This window comes from Bradysia coprophila, unplaced genomic scaffold (assembly GCF_014529535.1).
Source record: "Bradysia coprophila strain Holo2 unplaced genomic scaffold, BU_Bcop_v1 contig_350, whole genome shotgun sequence".
NCBI classification, from domain to species: Eukaryota; Metazoa; Arthropoda; class Insecta; order Diptera; family Sciaridae; genus Bradysia; species Bradysia coprophila.
Genome location: NW_023503608.1, coordinates 8,574,525 through 8,590,268, shown reverse-complemented (window position 1 = coordinate 8,590,268; position 15,744 = coordinate 8,574,525). Strand labels below are relative to the sequence as shown.

The 15,744-nt window shown below is 36.8% G+C and overlaps 3 protein-coding genes across 6 annotated transcripts; 1 reads left to right on the top strand and 2 right to left on the bottom strand.

The window, feature by feature from the left end:
• The first annotated feature begins 885 nt into the window (after positions 1 to 885).
• On the top strand, positions 886 to 2,706 carry LOC119081121 (tubulin alpha chain-like). The gene has a single exon (XM_037189865.1). It carries the CDS (start codon positions 982 to 984, stop codon positions 2,704 to 2,706), a length of 1,725 nt encoding a protein of 574 aa, XP_037045760.1. The 5' UTR covers positions 886 to 981.
• A 2,026-nt stretch (positions 2,707 to 4,732) lies between these two features.
• Positions 4,733 to 9,461, bottom strand: LOC119080760. The gene is made up of 5 exons (XM_037189321.1): positions 8,635 to 9,461; positions 8,403 to 8,564; positions 7,902 to 8,112; positions 7,630 to 7,825; positions 4,733 to 7,574 (listed from the first exon to the last, which is right to left on the bottom strand). Exons 1-5 carry the CDS (start codon positions 8,821 to 8,823, stop codon positions 7,373 to 7,375), a joined length of 960 nt encoding a protein of 319 aa, XP_037045216.1. The 5' UTR covers positions 8,824 to 9,461; the 3' UTR covers positions 4,733 to 7,372.
• Positions 9,462 to 12,416: 2,955 nt separating this feature from the next.
• On the bottom strand, positions 12,417 to 15,744 carry LOC119080697 (nucleolar protein dao-5). Of its 4 annotated transcripts, XM_037189147.1 has the most exons (5): positions 15,561 to 15,744; positions 14,642 to 15,295; positions 14,012 to 14,500; positions 13,541 to 13,702; positions 12,417 to 13,195 (listed from the first exon to the last, which is right to left on the bottom strand). In XM_037189147.1, exons 1-5 carry the CDS (start codon positions 15,666 to 15,668, stop codon positions 12,881 to 12,883), a joined length of 1,728 nt encoding a protein of 575 aa, XP_037045042.1. In that variant the 5' UTR covers positions 15,669 to 15,744; the 3' UTR covers positions 12,417 to 12,880. The 4 variants fall into 4 exon arrangements, with proteins under 4 accessions (XP_037045042.1, XP_037045041.1, XP_037045044.1 ...); XM_037189146.1 differs by having other exon boundaries at positions 14,012 to 15,295; positions 15,561 to 15,743; XM_037189149.1 differs by having other exon boundaries at positions 12,417 to 12,698; positions 14,012 to 15,295; positions 15,561 to 15,740.

The following is a 15,744-nucleotide window of genomic DNA, read 5'->3' as shown; positions in this document are numbered from 1 at the left end:
TGTTGTCGAGTGTTGGCGAGTGTTGACGAGTTACCACAGGACTATTACGTGGAATAGTACTGAGAATTTTAGCTAACATTTTGGCACGGCATTGCATCATCGTTTGGTTGTTTGGTCGTGAAAATAACTGGAATCGCTTTGGTTGTTTGGTCATGGAAACAACTGGAATAGATCAACTGATTTTGTATGTTACACGAATTGGTGTGAAATTGCATCATCGTTTGGTCGTTAAAATAACTGGAAGCGTTTTGTTGTTTGGTCGTGAAAATAACTGAAAATCGTTGGTTTCATCATCAAGAAAATTCTACACACGTGTTTGGCGCAATTCATTCATCAAGGTCGTTGCGTGTTCGAGAACAAAGGCATCGACCGGTTTTTGGTGCAAATTGAGAATTTTCGGGAAGCTGATGACAACGGTTGTTAGAACGGTACAAAGGATTATCGATGTGTTTTCGTAAAGCGTGAAAGATCGTGGAAAATCAGGATTCAAGACCTTTGTGTCGACGAAGAGAAAAGTGTGGAATACATTTTCATAAAGCGCGGAGACTATTTCATTCGTAAGGCAAATACATCGCTGGATTTGGTATCTTGGACGAAAATAGTGCGTGGAAAATTGTTTCGGAGTCCGTTATACCTTGTGGAAAAGGCGGAAGTAAACTCTTTGAGAGAATGGCCATGATCATTGGCACCTCGAAAGAATCGACAGCGTTGCATCATGGATTTGTGCGAGTTCGAATTGAGAGGGATTCTAAGTGGTTTGTCGACTGAAATGAAAGAATCAATCGCGATTAAGCTCATCCAGTGGTGCGTATGTGTTCAAGTGGCAGACGAGTTTTTTTTCATTAAATTTTTAATGTTTTTTATTTTTATTAACGATGATTTTTTTTTTCGATTTCGTCTTTGTACTCGTCGACTTGTGTGTGAATTTGACTGCGTTTTTTCCTTTTTTAATTTTCAAAATTTTATTTCATCGAATTGAAAATGCGTGAAATAATCTCAATTTATGTTGGACAAGCCGGAGCCCAAATGGGCACATCCAGCTGGGAATTGTTCTGTCTCGAACACGGAATCAATATGGACGGCAGTCTACAAGACCAACCAGTGATCGACGAAAATACGTCCACATTCTTCATGGAAACATCTGCCGGTAGATATGTCCCGAACAGTGTTTTCGTTGACTTGGAACCATCGGTGATTGATGGGATAAGACATGGTCCATTAAGGACACTGTTTCGTCCGTACACGCTATTGAGTGGAAAAGAGGATGCTGCGAACAACTATGCGCGTGGCCATTACACCATCGGCAAAGAGATGATCGATAATGTTTTAGAGCAGGTGCACAAAATGGCCGAACAGTGCAAAGGCTTACAGGGCTTTCTGATTTACCATTCGTATGGTGGAGGTACTGGTTCCGGTTTCACAACGCTATTGATGGAACGCTTAGCAATGGAATTTCCGAAGAAGAGTAAACTGGAATTTTGCATTTATCCGTCGCCCAGAGTATCAACAGCCGTTGTGGAGCCATACAATTCGGTGTTGACGGCCCATGGGACACTAGAACATTCAGATGTGGCATTCATGTTCGATAACGAGGCAATATTCGATATTTGTAAAACGAAAATCGGCATCGACCAACCCGGCTACGAGAACTTAAATCGCATCATTGCTCAAGTTGTATCATCGACCACTGCTTCACTTCGGTTTTCCGGTTGCATGAATGTCGATCTCAACGAATTCCAAACGAATTTGGTTCCGTATCCACGCGTCCACTTTCCGGTAGTGTCATACGCACCGTTGCACAGCTTACAAAAGGCGTTACACGAACAAACATCGGTCGTCGAAGTTTCGAATGCCTGTTTCGATCGTTCCAATTTGATGGTCAAATGTGATCCAGCCAGAGGCAAGTACATGGCCTGTTGCATGTTATATCGCGGCGATGTTGTGCCCAAAGACGTGAATGCAGTGATTGCTAGTCTGAAGTCGAAGCGACACATTTCATTTGTGGATTGGTGTCCGACCGGCTTCAAAATTGGCATCAATGACAAACGGGTGAGAGCGATTCCGGGCACCGAACTAGCTGAAAGTTCTCGTGCGGTTTGTATGTTGGCGAACACAACGGCTGTGGTGGAGGCATTCAGTCGACTGAACGAAAAGTTCGATCTGATGTTTCGAAAGCGGGCTTTCGTTCACTGGTACGTTGGAGAAGGAATGGAGAAAGTATTCGGTCGAACGTATTACCGGAGAAATGGCGTCTTTGATTGTGCCAATGGTTGCAGTAAACTATCTTATCGTTTGGGAATTGGTCTATGGCTCGATAGTATGGCAAACGTGAGAGAAAGTCAAATGAGTCCTATGTCGATGTGTACAATAGATTGGCACGAATTTGTACATGGATTGGTTTCAGTGAGGGTCACTGGGAACAACGGGACATTTGACTGGCTTCAATACAAACAAGACGAATCCAGTCGGTACGACAACAATGCATGCAACATGGGGGGTGTCGCCGAGATACCGTTTGGAAATGTTGTTAGCTGCAATGTTGTAAGATCGAATCGCAAAATGGACGGTGTCAATGAAATTATTCGCATTGGTCAATTGGGTCCATTGGCCCACTTTCTGGGCATTGGTCAAAGAAGGGATTTTCAACGTGTTGGCAATATTTATCTGCAATTCAATCAAGGCAATTCGTGGTACATTTGCGCTTAAGGAAGAATCATCAAATCAAAGAAGGGAAGTATTCGATCAGTTGATGTTTTGTATATCAAATCGGAGAAATGGCGTCTTTGATTGCGACGATGGTTGGTGTAGAGCTGCAGATAAGTTAGAAATTGGCATATGTATCAACAGTGAGACATCAACCAAGGATCTGAAAGATAATGTCAATATTGCGAAATTGCGAGTTAGTCAAACACAACGTCGTGGAATTCGACATATCAGCGAATTCGTTTCAGTGTGAAAAAAACCGAAAATTGCATCAAACGAGGAGCGTCCAGGTAATCATATAGTTGTTGGATACACGTATTGGTTCATATGCAACGGGTTTTTCAGTTAAAATCGAATGGAAACGAATGACTTGATTATGTAATGATTTAAGTTTGTGTTGAAATGTGAAATTAATTTTTTTTTATTCTGTTTTTTTTCTGAAGTTTTTTTTTATGATTTTTATTTGTTTGATGATTTAAATTTAGTGAATTTGTTTCAATATATTTCAATAAATATTTAAGTTATTCATTAATTTAAAATCTCAACAAGTGAGGGTGTTGTAAATATATTGCATAGACAACTGGACTATTAGCGTAATAGGACCACCTGATGTAGGTGTAGTTGTAAAGGCTGTACTATTACCAATTAGTATTGAATAAATGTTTTACTTCTGTTTGTACAACCACCAAGTTCACATCGTTTCACTTATCCTCTGCTAAGAAAAACCCTATTTTCACAACGCTTCATAGTGGACAAAAAAGGATTTTCGCTTAGCTGGCACGCAAAATATTTTTCTGTGTGGTTTTAGATGGTCTCCCAAGACACTCTAAAGTAAAACCTTCTTTTGTAAACTAATACAATCCGTCCCACGTTTATTTGGTTCAGCACATTTCGTTAGCCATTCAACACGCGAACGCGTCTTCTATATTATCCACAATTCCGACGTCCACCCGGCTTGACAAGGTATTCTATTTGTGATCGATACAATAGACAAAATATTGTGTAGATCCTTTCGGATGAAAACGCAATCCACGCATTTAGTGGTATGGTTTGTAGCGCAGTAGCGCTGCATAAAAAAGCGGTCGAAACCGATATTTCAAATTTTTGTGTGGGAAATCACATTCAAACGTTGATATTTCCGTTGTTTTTGAAGAATAAGAGCCAGATTTTGCTAGGTTTGCATCTTTTATGGAGTTTTATCGATTAACATACTCATTTGTGTGAATTAGTTAGAAACAAATTTTTACACAACATTTCACACAAATGAGTATGCCAATCAATAAAACTCCATAAAAGATGCAAACCTAGCAAAATCTGGCTATTATTATTCAAAAATATGGGAGATATCAACGTTTGAATGTGAATTCCCATACAAAAATTCAAAATATCGGATTCGACCGCTTTTTTATGCAGCGCTACAAACCATACCACTAAACGCGTGGATTGAATTTTGGGAGGCGTTTTACACGGGAATGTGTGGGCAGATGATTTACGGACCCATAGAAAACATGCAAGACCTTTTAACTTTAATATAATTTATTTTGAATATATCAACAGGGATTCTTAAATTACTACTTTCATTTATCTATAATAATTTATAAGTCTTCAAAGATTTTTTTTATTTATTTTTTATCCACCGATGTGAGTATTTAAATTATGTTATACTGTTGTGTGCTATATTTTTGATACTATCGAAGTAATTTCGTTCATTAATATATAATATCGGTACAGTAATCTGAATAAAGTGGAAATGCTAAGACTATTTTTATTAAAATTTTTCATTTTTTACATCGGAAGTCTTTAATGCTAAAAATTGTTGATTATAATTTGATACTTAGTTTTATTCATATGTTCTGAAGTTTCGACTGTTGCTTGACTCATTTATTAACATTTTGTTCATCTATGAATTATTACAAACTATACAATTATTTAATTATAGTTATTGGCACTGGCAACTAATACATAAATTAATATCCTTTTACAAACGGCAAGTATATCACAAAATAATCACTAAATCTGCTACTTCTCATGATATATATGTTAAAGACTTCATTAGTTTCTGACATACATTTTGTTATAAAATTGAACACAAACCAGAGCTTATTGCTTATTTTTGTTGCCGTTGTTTTATTACAGATGACTAGCCGTTTTTAAAAGGTATTCATTGTTAGTATTTTGTTCGGATATGTAATTGGTTTAATGTGTTACAACAGAGAATAATCAACGAATGAGGATTAGAATTGTGAATTGCATCGAAATCCCTACAATTCTTATTTCCAACAAGTTAGCAAAGCACAATACAACGAAGAGAAGTGACTTAAACTCGGACTTAATTCTGATTTGGATGTTTAATTTAAATGATTTTGAAGTTTTATTTCATTCCAATGTATTATATCTTTTAGTTCTGCATTCACTATTTGTTCAATGAGCAAATCGGAATGTGTCCACGCAATGAAAAACTATAGAATTGGCAAAAGTATACGGAGAGGGGTGATGTGGTAACATCCAACAAACATCACTTTGCCGAATAGCAATAGTGGTTGCGTGAAATTATAAGTTGAGAAATTTTGATCTTCTTATAACAAGCTCATTACCTCAGCCACGTCAATTTTGGAAAGACATTTTTGAGCTTTCTATAATTAAATTATTTTCTCCGTTAAACCCTTAAATATGGATGATAAATGGCAATCTTTTGAGCTATAGACGTAATTGTATTTTTTTCACTAAAAAGTAAAGAATTTTGAACGCGACCTGTGAGATTTATATGACAAGAATACCGCGAAGTATAATACTATCACTAACAAAGTATTTTTTCAAGAGCTTCGATGAAGTCTTTTTATGGAAAAATCAAATTGGCTTTAACTTTAAAATACAATGGCTTAAAAAAAGCTATTCAAAAGAAAAGACAGTTTGATTTTCAATTACCACATAATTCGAAAATCGCAACCTTACGATGAACGTTTTCCTATCCCATAATCATAATACTGAAACATACATTTTATTTGAGCAAAATGTTCAACTAAATTGGTATACGCTTAAAGTAAATAGGAACTTAACATTAATTTACTTCCAGGTGGTCTTGTCGATGAAATTCTGTGGACTAGTGACACTTTATTCGGTAATGAATAGTACAACAATCAGACGCTTAGGTCACTATAACTGTTAACCTATCTTACTGTTTTGCACACGTAAAAAATTCCACTTTCGTTCTTGGTTTCTCTGATTTCTATCACTTGCAATTTGAAATACTCTACGAAATGGGAGAACTCAGAAAAACGGAGAGGAACGACAGTAACAACTTAAATACGAAATTGGAATTTTTACGTGGGCAAAACAGTATGAATAATAAAATCCATTACATAACTCGGGATGAAAATGAAAAGTCTTGTTTTCGTGTGTTTATTGACCTCGACTACGCCTCGGATCAAAATTCAGACAAACACTCTACTTTTTATCTTTATACGAGGGTTGCCTTTTATATTTCTGGCCTATGGCACTTCTAGTGTTTTCATATGATTGCAGATAACTTTGGATCTTTTCAGGAAGAACTGCATTTATGAGAGCCATGAGATGTTCTTCGGTCTAGTCACAGGAGCCCTTCTGACAGAGGTCTTCACTTGATTGGAAATTTTGGGAAAAATGTGTAGCATCGGGTTTTTTAGTGCTTTTTGATGCTAGCGACTTTACTGGCAGATAACTTTGGACCTTTCTAAGAGAAACTATCCCAAAGAGAACAATAAAATTTTATTTGGTCTAATCACAAAAGCCCTAATATCATACGTCCTCTTCTATGGGAACCTCGGTTCAAATTTTCATATTGCCACCATTGGGACATGGATCGTGGTAGATCTTCGAATGTTGGTGTTTGGAGTGGTATTGACGTAGTCTCCCTTGGTTCGTAAGAAAATTTGCGAGGGCCTATGGGAGAAGGGCTCCTGTGACTAGACGAAAGACACTTTTTTGTTGTCATTGTGGTAGTTTGCCCTACAAAGGTCCTACGTTGTCTGCTTGCACAGTACCTAGCATAAGATAACGCTAGAAGTGCTCTAGGCCAGAAATATAAAAGGCAACCCTCGTGTTCCTTGTTATGCAAAATACTGTTACTTCATCAGTTTTCCCATATTGTCTTGAAAATAACCGGTCGATCACTAACTTTTGAAATTTGTGAATTATTTACATAATTTTGAGAGGTAAACACAGTCCGAAATTATTTAGTGTCGTTTTGAATGTCCGAATTACAAGTTACACAACAAGAAAAGCTTTCGAGAAGGTGTCATTATATTTTTGAGGAAAATTTTCGAAAATCCACGAAATTCCTCGACATGGTCCAATTAAGAGAAACTTCTCTGAAACAAAATTCAGGAAAAAACCGTTAAAATGAAATCGTTATTCGTTTCGGAGATTTTTTTTATCAATTAAACCATCTAAATTGAACTTATTGCTAAATTGAAATGATTGGATTGACAAATATTTTTGTTATTTTTGCAACTGTGTACATGGCAGACTTAGTAGACTTGTTTATTGAATCAGATCACAATATCGTCGTTACTGTCCCACTACCTCCACCTATTAGGCCAACACCAATCTCCTTTCGAATGACTTCGTCGTCGTGCGGAGTTGTAGCATATCCCATTTTACCTGAATTGCTGGGTCCAGCCATGGCTGATTGTTATGTATTCATGTGGGAATGAGAATGTGCCATTGACATGGTGTATGGACTGACATTTTCCTGCTGCAAATCAAAGGTGTCGTACAACGGAAATTCACAGCACAAAATGAATTTCAATGCACGAGGTACTTCCATGTAAATAGCTGGGGGTATCGGGATCAGTGGTGATGTTGACGATTTATATTTTCGATAATTAATGTTACTATTGAAAGAAATGTTAGAGCAGAAATGCAATTAAGTTTCGGAGGATCGCTTACTGTTGATATTTTTCGTCGGATGCTCGTTCACGCAACGGGATACCAGATAGGAATAGTATAATCAGTGATGTGAATATCGGTGACATAATAGCAACCCATTCGATGCCGTCGATCACATTCAATGAAATCACAAATATTCCCCACCAAATGACAATTTCTCCGAAGTAATTAGGATGTCTAGACACACTCCACAAACCTAAATTTCGATGGAAGACAAATCGCAATTTTTAGTTCTATTATTCCTGAATGTTTGTCCTGTATGTGAATTATACCATCGTTACAGAATTTTCCCTGATTGTTGGGATCTTGCCGAAATGAAAACTTTTGCAGATCGGCATATGTTTCGCACAGTAATCCAACGAGGAACATTCCCAGTCCGGTCGAATCGAGAGTGGTCCATGTTTTCGGTGCACCACGGCTTATGGAGTTGCGAGGTGAATTGGTTATAATAACTGGTAGCGACACAATAAATACCCAAACAGCCTAAATGAAACAGAGATAGTTTCGTTAGAATTTGGAAACTACGGAAAAATTCCAGAAAAAGATAACTTTTCCTTCCGAAGACTAGATGTTTAACATTTTTTGTTTCCTCTCAGAAATGGCAACTGTAACGACACATTATTGTTAAATCTATTCCTTCTTTTGTTGAAAATGGAAAGATACTGATTCATTAGACGTAACAATGCTTTACTATATAAGAGAACTCTAGCCCGTTGCATATATTAGCCTTCATTTCCGATAACAGATGGCGGATTCTAAGCTCAGTTACATACCTGGAATGTCCAAAAAACTGCAAATCTGATCACATTTCGTTTGTTGTCTTCAAATTGTTTGTCTCTACCAATTTTCACGATACGGTATAGTAAATAGGCAGAGAGACGAGCACCCCACAGGCATACCAGAAATGTAATGAGTAATTGACGAGTATCGTAAGCCTATACATATTGTGCACCATTGCACGAAATAAATGGTATATGGTTTAAATTAAATGCAAATTATGTATACCTTAACGGTGCGATTAATTTGTCCTAAGAAAAATGTGAGTAGAGCCACAATTATAAAATTAGCTCCACCAGCGAAATCGGTTAATTTGTCTAGTTTAAAGGTTGCAGCAATTATGAAAAATATGATTTGCATAAAGACCGTTACTATGGCACTTATGGCAAAATGGTCTACGTCCAGTACATTCAACATTGTAGATCGCGTTTTTAACAATTTTTATTTGGTTGGTTTAATGGAAATTTTCTTTTTCTCTTTGCAACCAGTTCCGGTAGTTTGCATGAGCTGCAAGCAATTGCTGGGTAATTAGTGTAGCTTTCCTCTAACCTTGGTTTTCAATGTGCATCATATATGTGCACGATGTGAAAAGGTTTAATACTTTCAAAAAAATCAAACAAAAATTGCTCTAAATTTGCATCCAGTTAAGTTTCCAATAAAAATTCAGAAAAATCCGAACGATGCTGAACTTCATTGAAATGTTTATTTTAAATGATTGCTCATCACTCCAGTATTATAAATAGACGAACGAAAACATTTGAGATGAAGCGAAAGATTCGATTAAAGATAATTTAATGAAAAATCGATTCCATGTTCAATTTTACACTCGATTTTCCAAAATAACACTTAATTTCCTTTAGCTTTTCGATTTTACTATCTGCACCCGTGAAAGTTGTATTATTATTATTTTTCCACGAGGTTATAGTGCATAGACAGATCGATTGCAATAAACATTTGAATATTTAGACAAAAACACCAAAATCATAAAGACAGAAAGTCTATGTCGACTGCACGACCCGTTTGTTCAGCAGTATATTGATATACTGACGTCGCGCGGTTCCACACAAAAAGTGAATGGAAAATATAAAGAAAATCTGGCGCATGACCATTTCCATATTGCCATTACCGATGTAGTACAACAGCGATTTTGAAATGAGCCAAAAAATGTTGTGATATAGTAAATAAATCGAACAACAAAAACCATAATGAAACTCTATAGCTACAGTTTCTTGTTTTTCTTGTTTTTCGTAACTAAGACCATTTATGAATCTCTCGCCTGTAAAATGTGGTTTAGAGTATAGCCTCAGAAGCTTAGAATCATACGTATTGAATAGGTAAAATATTTTTGTATAGCAATGACAAATGGCTTTAATCTTCTACAGACGACAAACAGATTAGCAGTTTTATACTATTGAATCAATTACTTCGTTTGTCCTAAGTACCTATTTTCAAGAAACTTATTTCTAATCTGTTACCTCATTTTTTTGAACAAGCGTTTTCCTATAAAGACCATATTACTCAGATCTTTTCGTTAGTTCTTGAAAATAACAGATAACTTCGAAAACTACTTTGCGTAGTTGGTTTGACGTTTGTTTGAAATTTTCTTGAAACAAGAGTATATCGTAAGAACACACACACGGACAGATATCTAAATTACAACTCATTCCATCACAAATCCCAGAAAATATCGGTAATCGATTCACTTGTTTTTCGTGCTTTCAAAATTTGCAGTCAATTACATTTACAAGACGAATTGAACCACATTAAGAAAATTTTAATAGAGAACAATTATCCGCTAAATTTTATAAATCAAAGAATATCACGAATGAGACAAAAATTTACCGATGATATATCAATTGGAAACATAAACGATCCACAAACAATTCTATCGACTAACCAACGTAATGCAGAAGTCATAGAGACGCGCACGATCGATCAAACATTAATTGAAAATTCACAAACGGAAAAAGAAAATGATGAACATTGGGTACCATTACCTTTCATAGGAAACGTATCTAATAAGGTAGGAGGCTATCTCAGAAACAGACTACATTGGAAGGTCACATTTACACCTGGCATAAAGGTCCAAAGCATGCTCAACAGTATTAAAGACAAAGAGACCAAACAACCGGCTGGCGTATATTCCGTGCCATGCAACTCGTGCAATGAAAAATACATTGGCGAATCAAAAAGGGTAGTTGATCGATTAGAAAATCATCAAGGTAACGTCCGGAGATACGAATACAACAAGTCAGCGATTGCAAGACACACAATTAGAAACAAAGGACACAAAATCAATTGGAATAATTCGAAATTATTAGTTCGAGAAAATGATCACAACCTGAGGAAAATCAAAGAAGGATTAGCCATCCAACAACACTCCGGTCCTCTAATGAATATCGACAAAGGAACAATCCTAAGCAATGAATGGAAAAAGATTACACCAACATTCAAAGACATCTCACAGAAACCAATAGGAATACAATTAAGAACATAACAACACACACTAACACAGTAACCGATACAGTCAAAAAATAGACTTCACAATTCCCTGATGAAGACTACTGTTGGTAGTCGAAAGCTAGGAAATAAAATCAATTTAAAAAGTATAAACCACGTATCCAATTAATTAAAAAATGAATACCTAGTATGACATTATTTAAAAAAAGAACGGTAAATTGATTGATATTTTGTGGAGCAGACTTTTTTACTCATACAAAAAGGCAATCGATCGATCGATTTCAAAAAGCTTAACTATCCCACATTTTTCATGGGATTACCTATTCAGGCATACCTCACACGAATGGAGACTTCGATCATCAACATGCAAAAGCCAATTTAACGCTATATTTATTCATCTATTAACTCCAGTTAATATTAACGGTTTCACCTTATACAAGGCATAAAAATCATACAGCGATAAGTATACCGGCTATACAAACCTCACTCTACTACCCCGAAAATCAAAAATCACTTTTAAGGCGATAAATAGAATGGTTTAAAAAACTTTTTCATTCAGGTGTTTAAATAAAAATGTTGAGTCGATCCAATCTATCAAATAGACAGAAGATTCACTCTTTTTTTAATGAAACTAGGATTCGTAACAATGAATTCATATAACCGGATGGTTGCTAGGAATCTCGCGCCGCGTCATTCACAATAATTCACATTTTGACACATTTTGTATAAGGAAAATGTCACTTTGTGAGTAATTGTGAATGACGCGGCGCGAGATTCCTTTACACCAACCGGATATGTGATCAAAGTAAATTAAAAGTATGAAATTTACCAATTGGAAATACTGAAGGCTCAATTGTGTTGGGTACAAAGCTCTTCAAGTATTCGTAACTTCAATTTTTATTTGAGACCGATAGGAACCGCATGTCTTTTAATTTTGTGGATACAAAATTTTTATTTTTGATCGACGTAAAACATTTTTCTAAGTAAAAAATGGTCCACGATATGCCTCTTTAATGGACTGATTTTTTACAAGCCTTTCAGCCAGAAATTGCAACATAAATTTGCTTCATCTGTGTTTCACACATACCATCAAAACTGTAATATGTCTATACACGGTTTTACCACTGCCACTAGCTGCAGGTTCAGTTCAACCGTATAAACCGTATCAACCGTTTGATTGTATTTGTGGATCAGCTGAGGAACAGCTGAAGCAAATTCATGCTGAAATTTCACTGCATCTGATTTTATTGAAAAAATTCTAAAACGTCTAAAAAGGCTTGTGAAAACAACTACTACGCAAATCAAATATCTCCAACTGTAGGTATTCCTTTACACTATAGAGCTGTATCTGAGCAAAATTTCTTAGATAATAGGCCAGGTACTGCGTTAGAAACTAAATTGTTCCTTCTACTAGTAATTTTTCTAGACTGAACAGTCATTGGGAGAACATGTAAAGATGGTGTCGATTTGGTCGTGAATAAATGAAAAGAATTTTTTGTCGTGCTTTCTTTCCAGTTATTTTATTGAAAGAAAATATAATTTTTATATTCCATTTGTAAATTCATTCCTCATTCACATAATTTTATCTGTGTGTATTCCTTGCGCAACTTTATTAATAAAAAATATTGAAAAAGTTAAAAATGATAAAAAAAAAATAAATGAAAACTTAAAACAAGTTAGTCATCGAATTTGATTGAATTGACGCGCATATCAATTGCTCCACCTCGATAACTGCCTCGTTTTTTCTTTGTCTTTTCATGTTTGAACTGTTTTCCTCGGGTGTGCTTCAGGTCGTTGTTTGCCTTTTCACCAAATGATCCACGAGCATTTTTCTACGAAATTTTTGAATTAAAAAAAATTGTTAGCAAACAGAACAATTTCTGCATTCTACAAAGTCTTAAAAACTTTCATCTCACGTCATTTGTACAATTTTTAGTAGCTTAAGTAAAATGTAATTAAAGTCTTGAGGTAGGTTTAAATATAACTAAAATACATCCACTTGCAACTGTTAAACTTAATCCTCGAATTTAGTTTTCTTATTCGGTGTACTGCCACCGACTCGACTAGTCGAACTTCCACTACCAAACTTTTGGAAGCCACCGCTTTGTCTGCCACGCATATTATTCCCGCCACGGGAACCAGTGAATCCCAATCCACCACGACTGCCTCTACCACGAGAGCCATCGAATCCGCCACGACCTCCTCGTCCACGTGAATTATCGAAGCCACCACGACCACCTCTTCCTCCTCGAGAACCATCAAATCCACCGCGACCGCCTCGCTTTACTGGGCTACTTTCTTGTCCAGATTTGTTGTGTCCGTCACCGCTCTTCATTTTCATTTTTTGTAAGAAAAGAAAGATGGATAAAAAATGTTGTCATTGAAACGAAATTGAATTTAAGAAAAGAAAATAGACATTCCGGGAGGATGTGTGCTAAAAGGAACAACTGTTGTTGGTATACACAGTCAAACTACGTTTAATGAATATAATAACGAAATATTCATCCTCCCTCAAACATGTCTATTATCTCACATCTAATATTTCGACCTTAATGACCACAATTTTTACCCTTCTTTCCTTTCTATCAAGTGACTTAACCATACGTTACAACCACATACCACTTAAAAATTACGTACCTAAGTTTATGCTACATAAACGGTGTTTTGAACTAACCTTGGCTTCAAAAGACATATTTTTGACACGCTCATCGATTTCAACTTCTTCGTCCCGAACACGGCGAAATGGTGTGTTACCAGCACTCTTATTCAGTTTATGGTTACCATTCATTTTTGGAGTATCGGGCTTACCATTGGATTGGTTCGGAGTTGATGTTGACTACGATCGAGAGGATGGAAAATTAAACCATTGTTGTGATAAAAGGTATGAGCGATTGTAGGAACTGAATTAAGGAAAATTCTGAGTTAAGAGAATTTTTCCGATGAGATTGCATTTGACGGAACGTTAATAATAGAAATTAGGGAATGGTATGTTGTAATTGGATGGTCAATGGACGCTACTTAAAGTAAGCGTAACCACCCCAGACACATCCAAATATTTGAACCTGATTCTCTTAGCGAAGTCATACTGAATCTGTGGTCGAAAAGGTCGAGTTTTTCGAGAAAAACAATAGTTTTCTTTCCTTACCTTAACAAAATTTGGGTAGAGTGCAGGCTTCTTGACCACCGGTTGAACTGTATCATCGCCATCGTCCTCGCTCGAGCTGTCGTCACTCGATTCTTTCTTTGCTGAAGGCTTAACTGTTACAGGAGTTTTAACTGTAGGCTCGTCGTCTTCATCGGAACTGCTATCATCATCACTCGACACTTTTCTTGTGGGTGTCTTCAATGGTGTTTTGGCTGGAGTCTTTGCAGCTGGCTTATCGTCATCATCTGACGAATCTTCTTCGCTCGAAGATTCCGGTTTTTTTGCCACAGGAGTCGTGGGTTTCTTCGGACTTACTTTTTGCTCTTCCTCTGAAGAACTATCGTCGCTGGAAGACTCTGCTTTCTTTGCAGTAGGAACCGGTTTCTTCACAATCGGCGCTGGTTTTTGCTCCTCCTCCGAAGAACTGTCGTCGCTTGAAGACTCTGCTTTCTTCGTAACTGGAGCTGTTTTCTTGATGACCTGAGCTGGCTTTTTCTCTTCTTCAGATGAACTATCGTCGCTGGAAGACTCTGCCTTCTTTACTTTCGGTGTTGAAATTGCTGGTTTTTTCACAACTGGAACGACGGTTTTCTCCTCCTCGGACGAGCTGTCATCACTAGAAGAGTCTGCTTTTTTCACGACCGGAGTTGGCTTCTTGATAAGTGAAGTTGGTTTTGATGCTTCTTCATCGGACGAATCGTCGTCGCTTGAAGATTGAGCTTTCTTCGGAATCACAGCTGGCTTTTTCACGACCGGAGTGGATTTCGTTTCTTCTTCAGACGAACTATCTTCGCTCGAAGATTCTGCTTTTTTTGCTGGTTGTTTAACCGCTGGTTTTTGAGCGACCGGAGCTGGTTTCTTTTCTTCTTCCGAGGAACTATCATCGCTTTCGCTCGATTGTTTTGCCTTCTTTAGAGGTGGTTTTACGATCGATTTTTTTTTGGGTACATCATCGTCTGACGACGAGCTGTCGTCACTTTCATGTTTCCGTTTGGTTGCAACTGGTTTTGGTACGACAACTGGCTGCTTTTTTGGCTGTGGTGTTTCTTCATCTGAACTGCTGTCATCACTTGAGGATTTGGATTTTTTTGCAGCAGATTTACCATTCGCTACTGGCTTCACTGGACTTTTTACTGGTACCGACTTCTTCGGTACTTCCTCTTCGTCGGAACTGTCGTCTGATGAGTCATCACTTGAATTAGTAGCGTTCACTTGAATCTTGTTAACATTCGGGTATTTTGATAAAATGTCACGCAATTTTGGCGATCCTTTTGACAAGGTTTGCTGGAAGAAAAATAAATTTCAACAATTTACCAAAGAATTGTATGTTTTCAGTGCTGCATGTGCATATGATATCACATTAAATGTTTGATAGCTCATAATTTCACATTACAGACCAATGGCCATTGATTTTGATATTATTTTTCACAAAAAATCTACAACCAGCTAAAACGCTGTAAACGGATAACACGTGCTCTGCAGCATTTTGGACAACTTTATTTCATCGATAATCGACTAATTTCTGAATTGTGAACGCCGGTCTACTTACCACTTTAAATTTGCTTCCAAAAACTTTTGCTAGAGATGTGTCTTTCGATAATAAATACTCGTAAACAAGAGCGGTTTCAATATTTTCCAATTGCATCGTGACGGCCATTTGATGCGTCCCTCTTTTTGTAAAAATGATTTCAGGTGTCAAAAGTGTGAGTGACTTATGATATTAAGTGACCCCT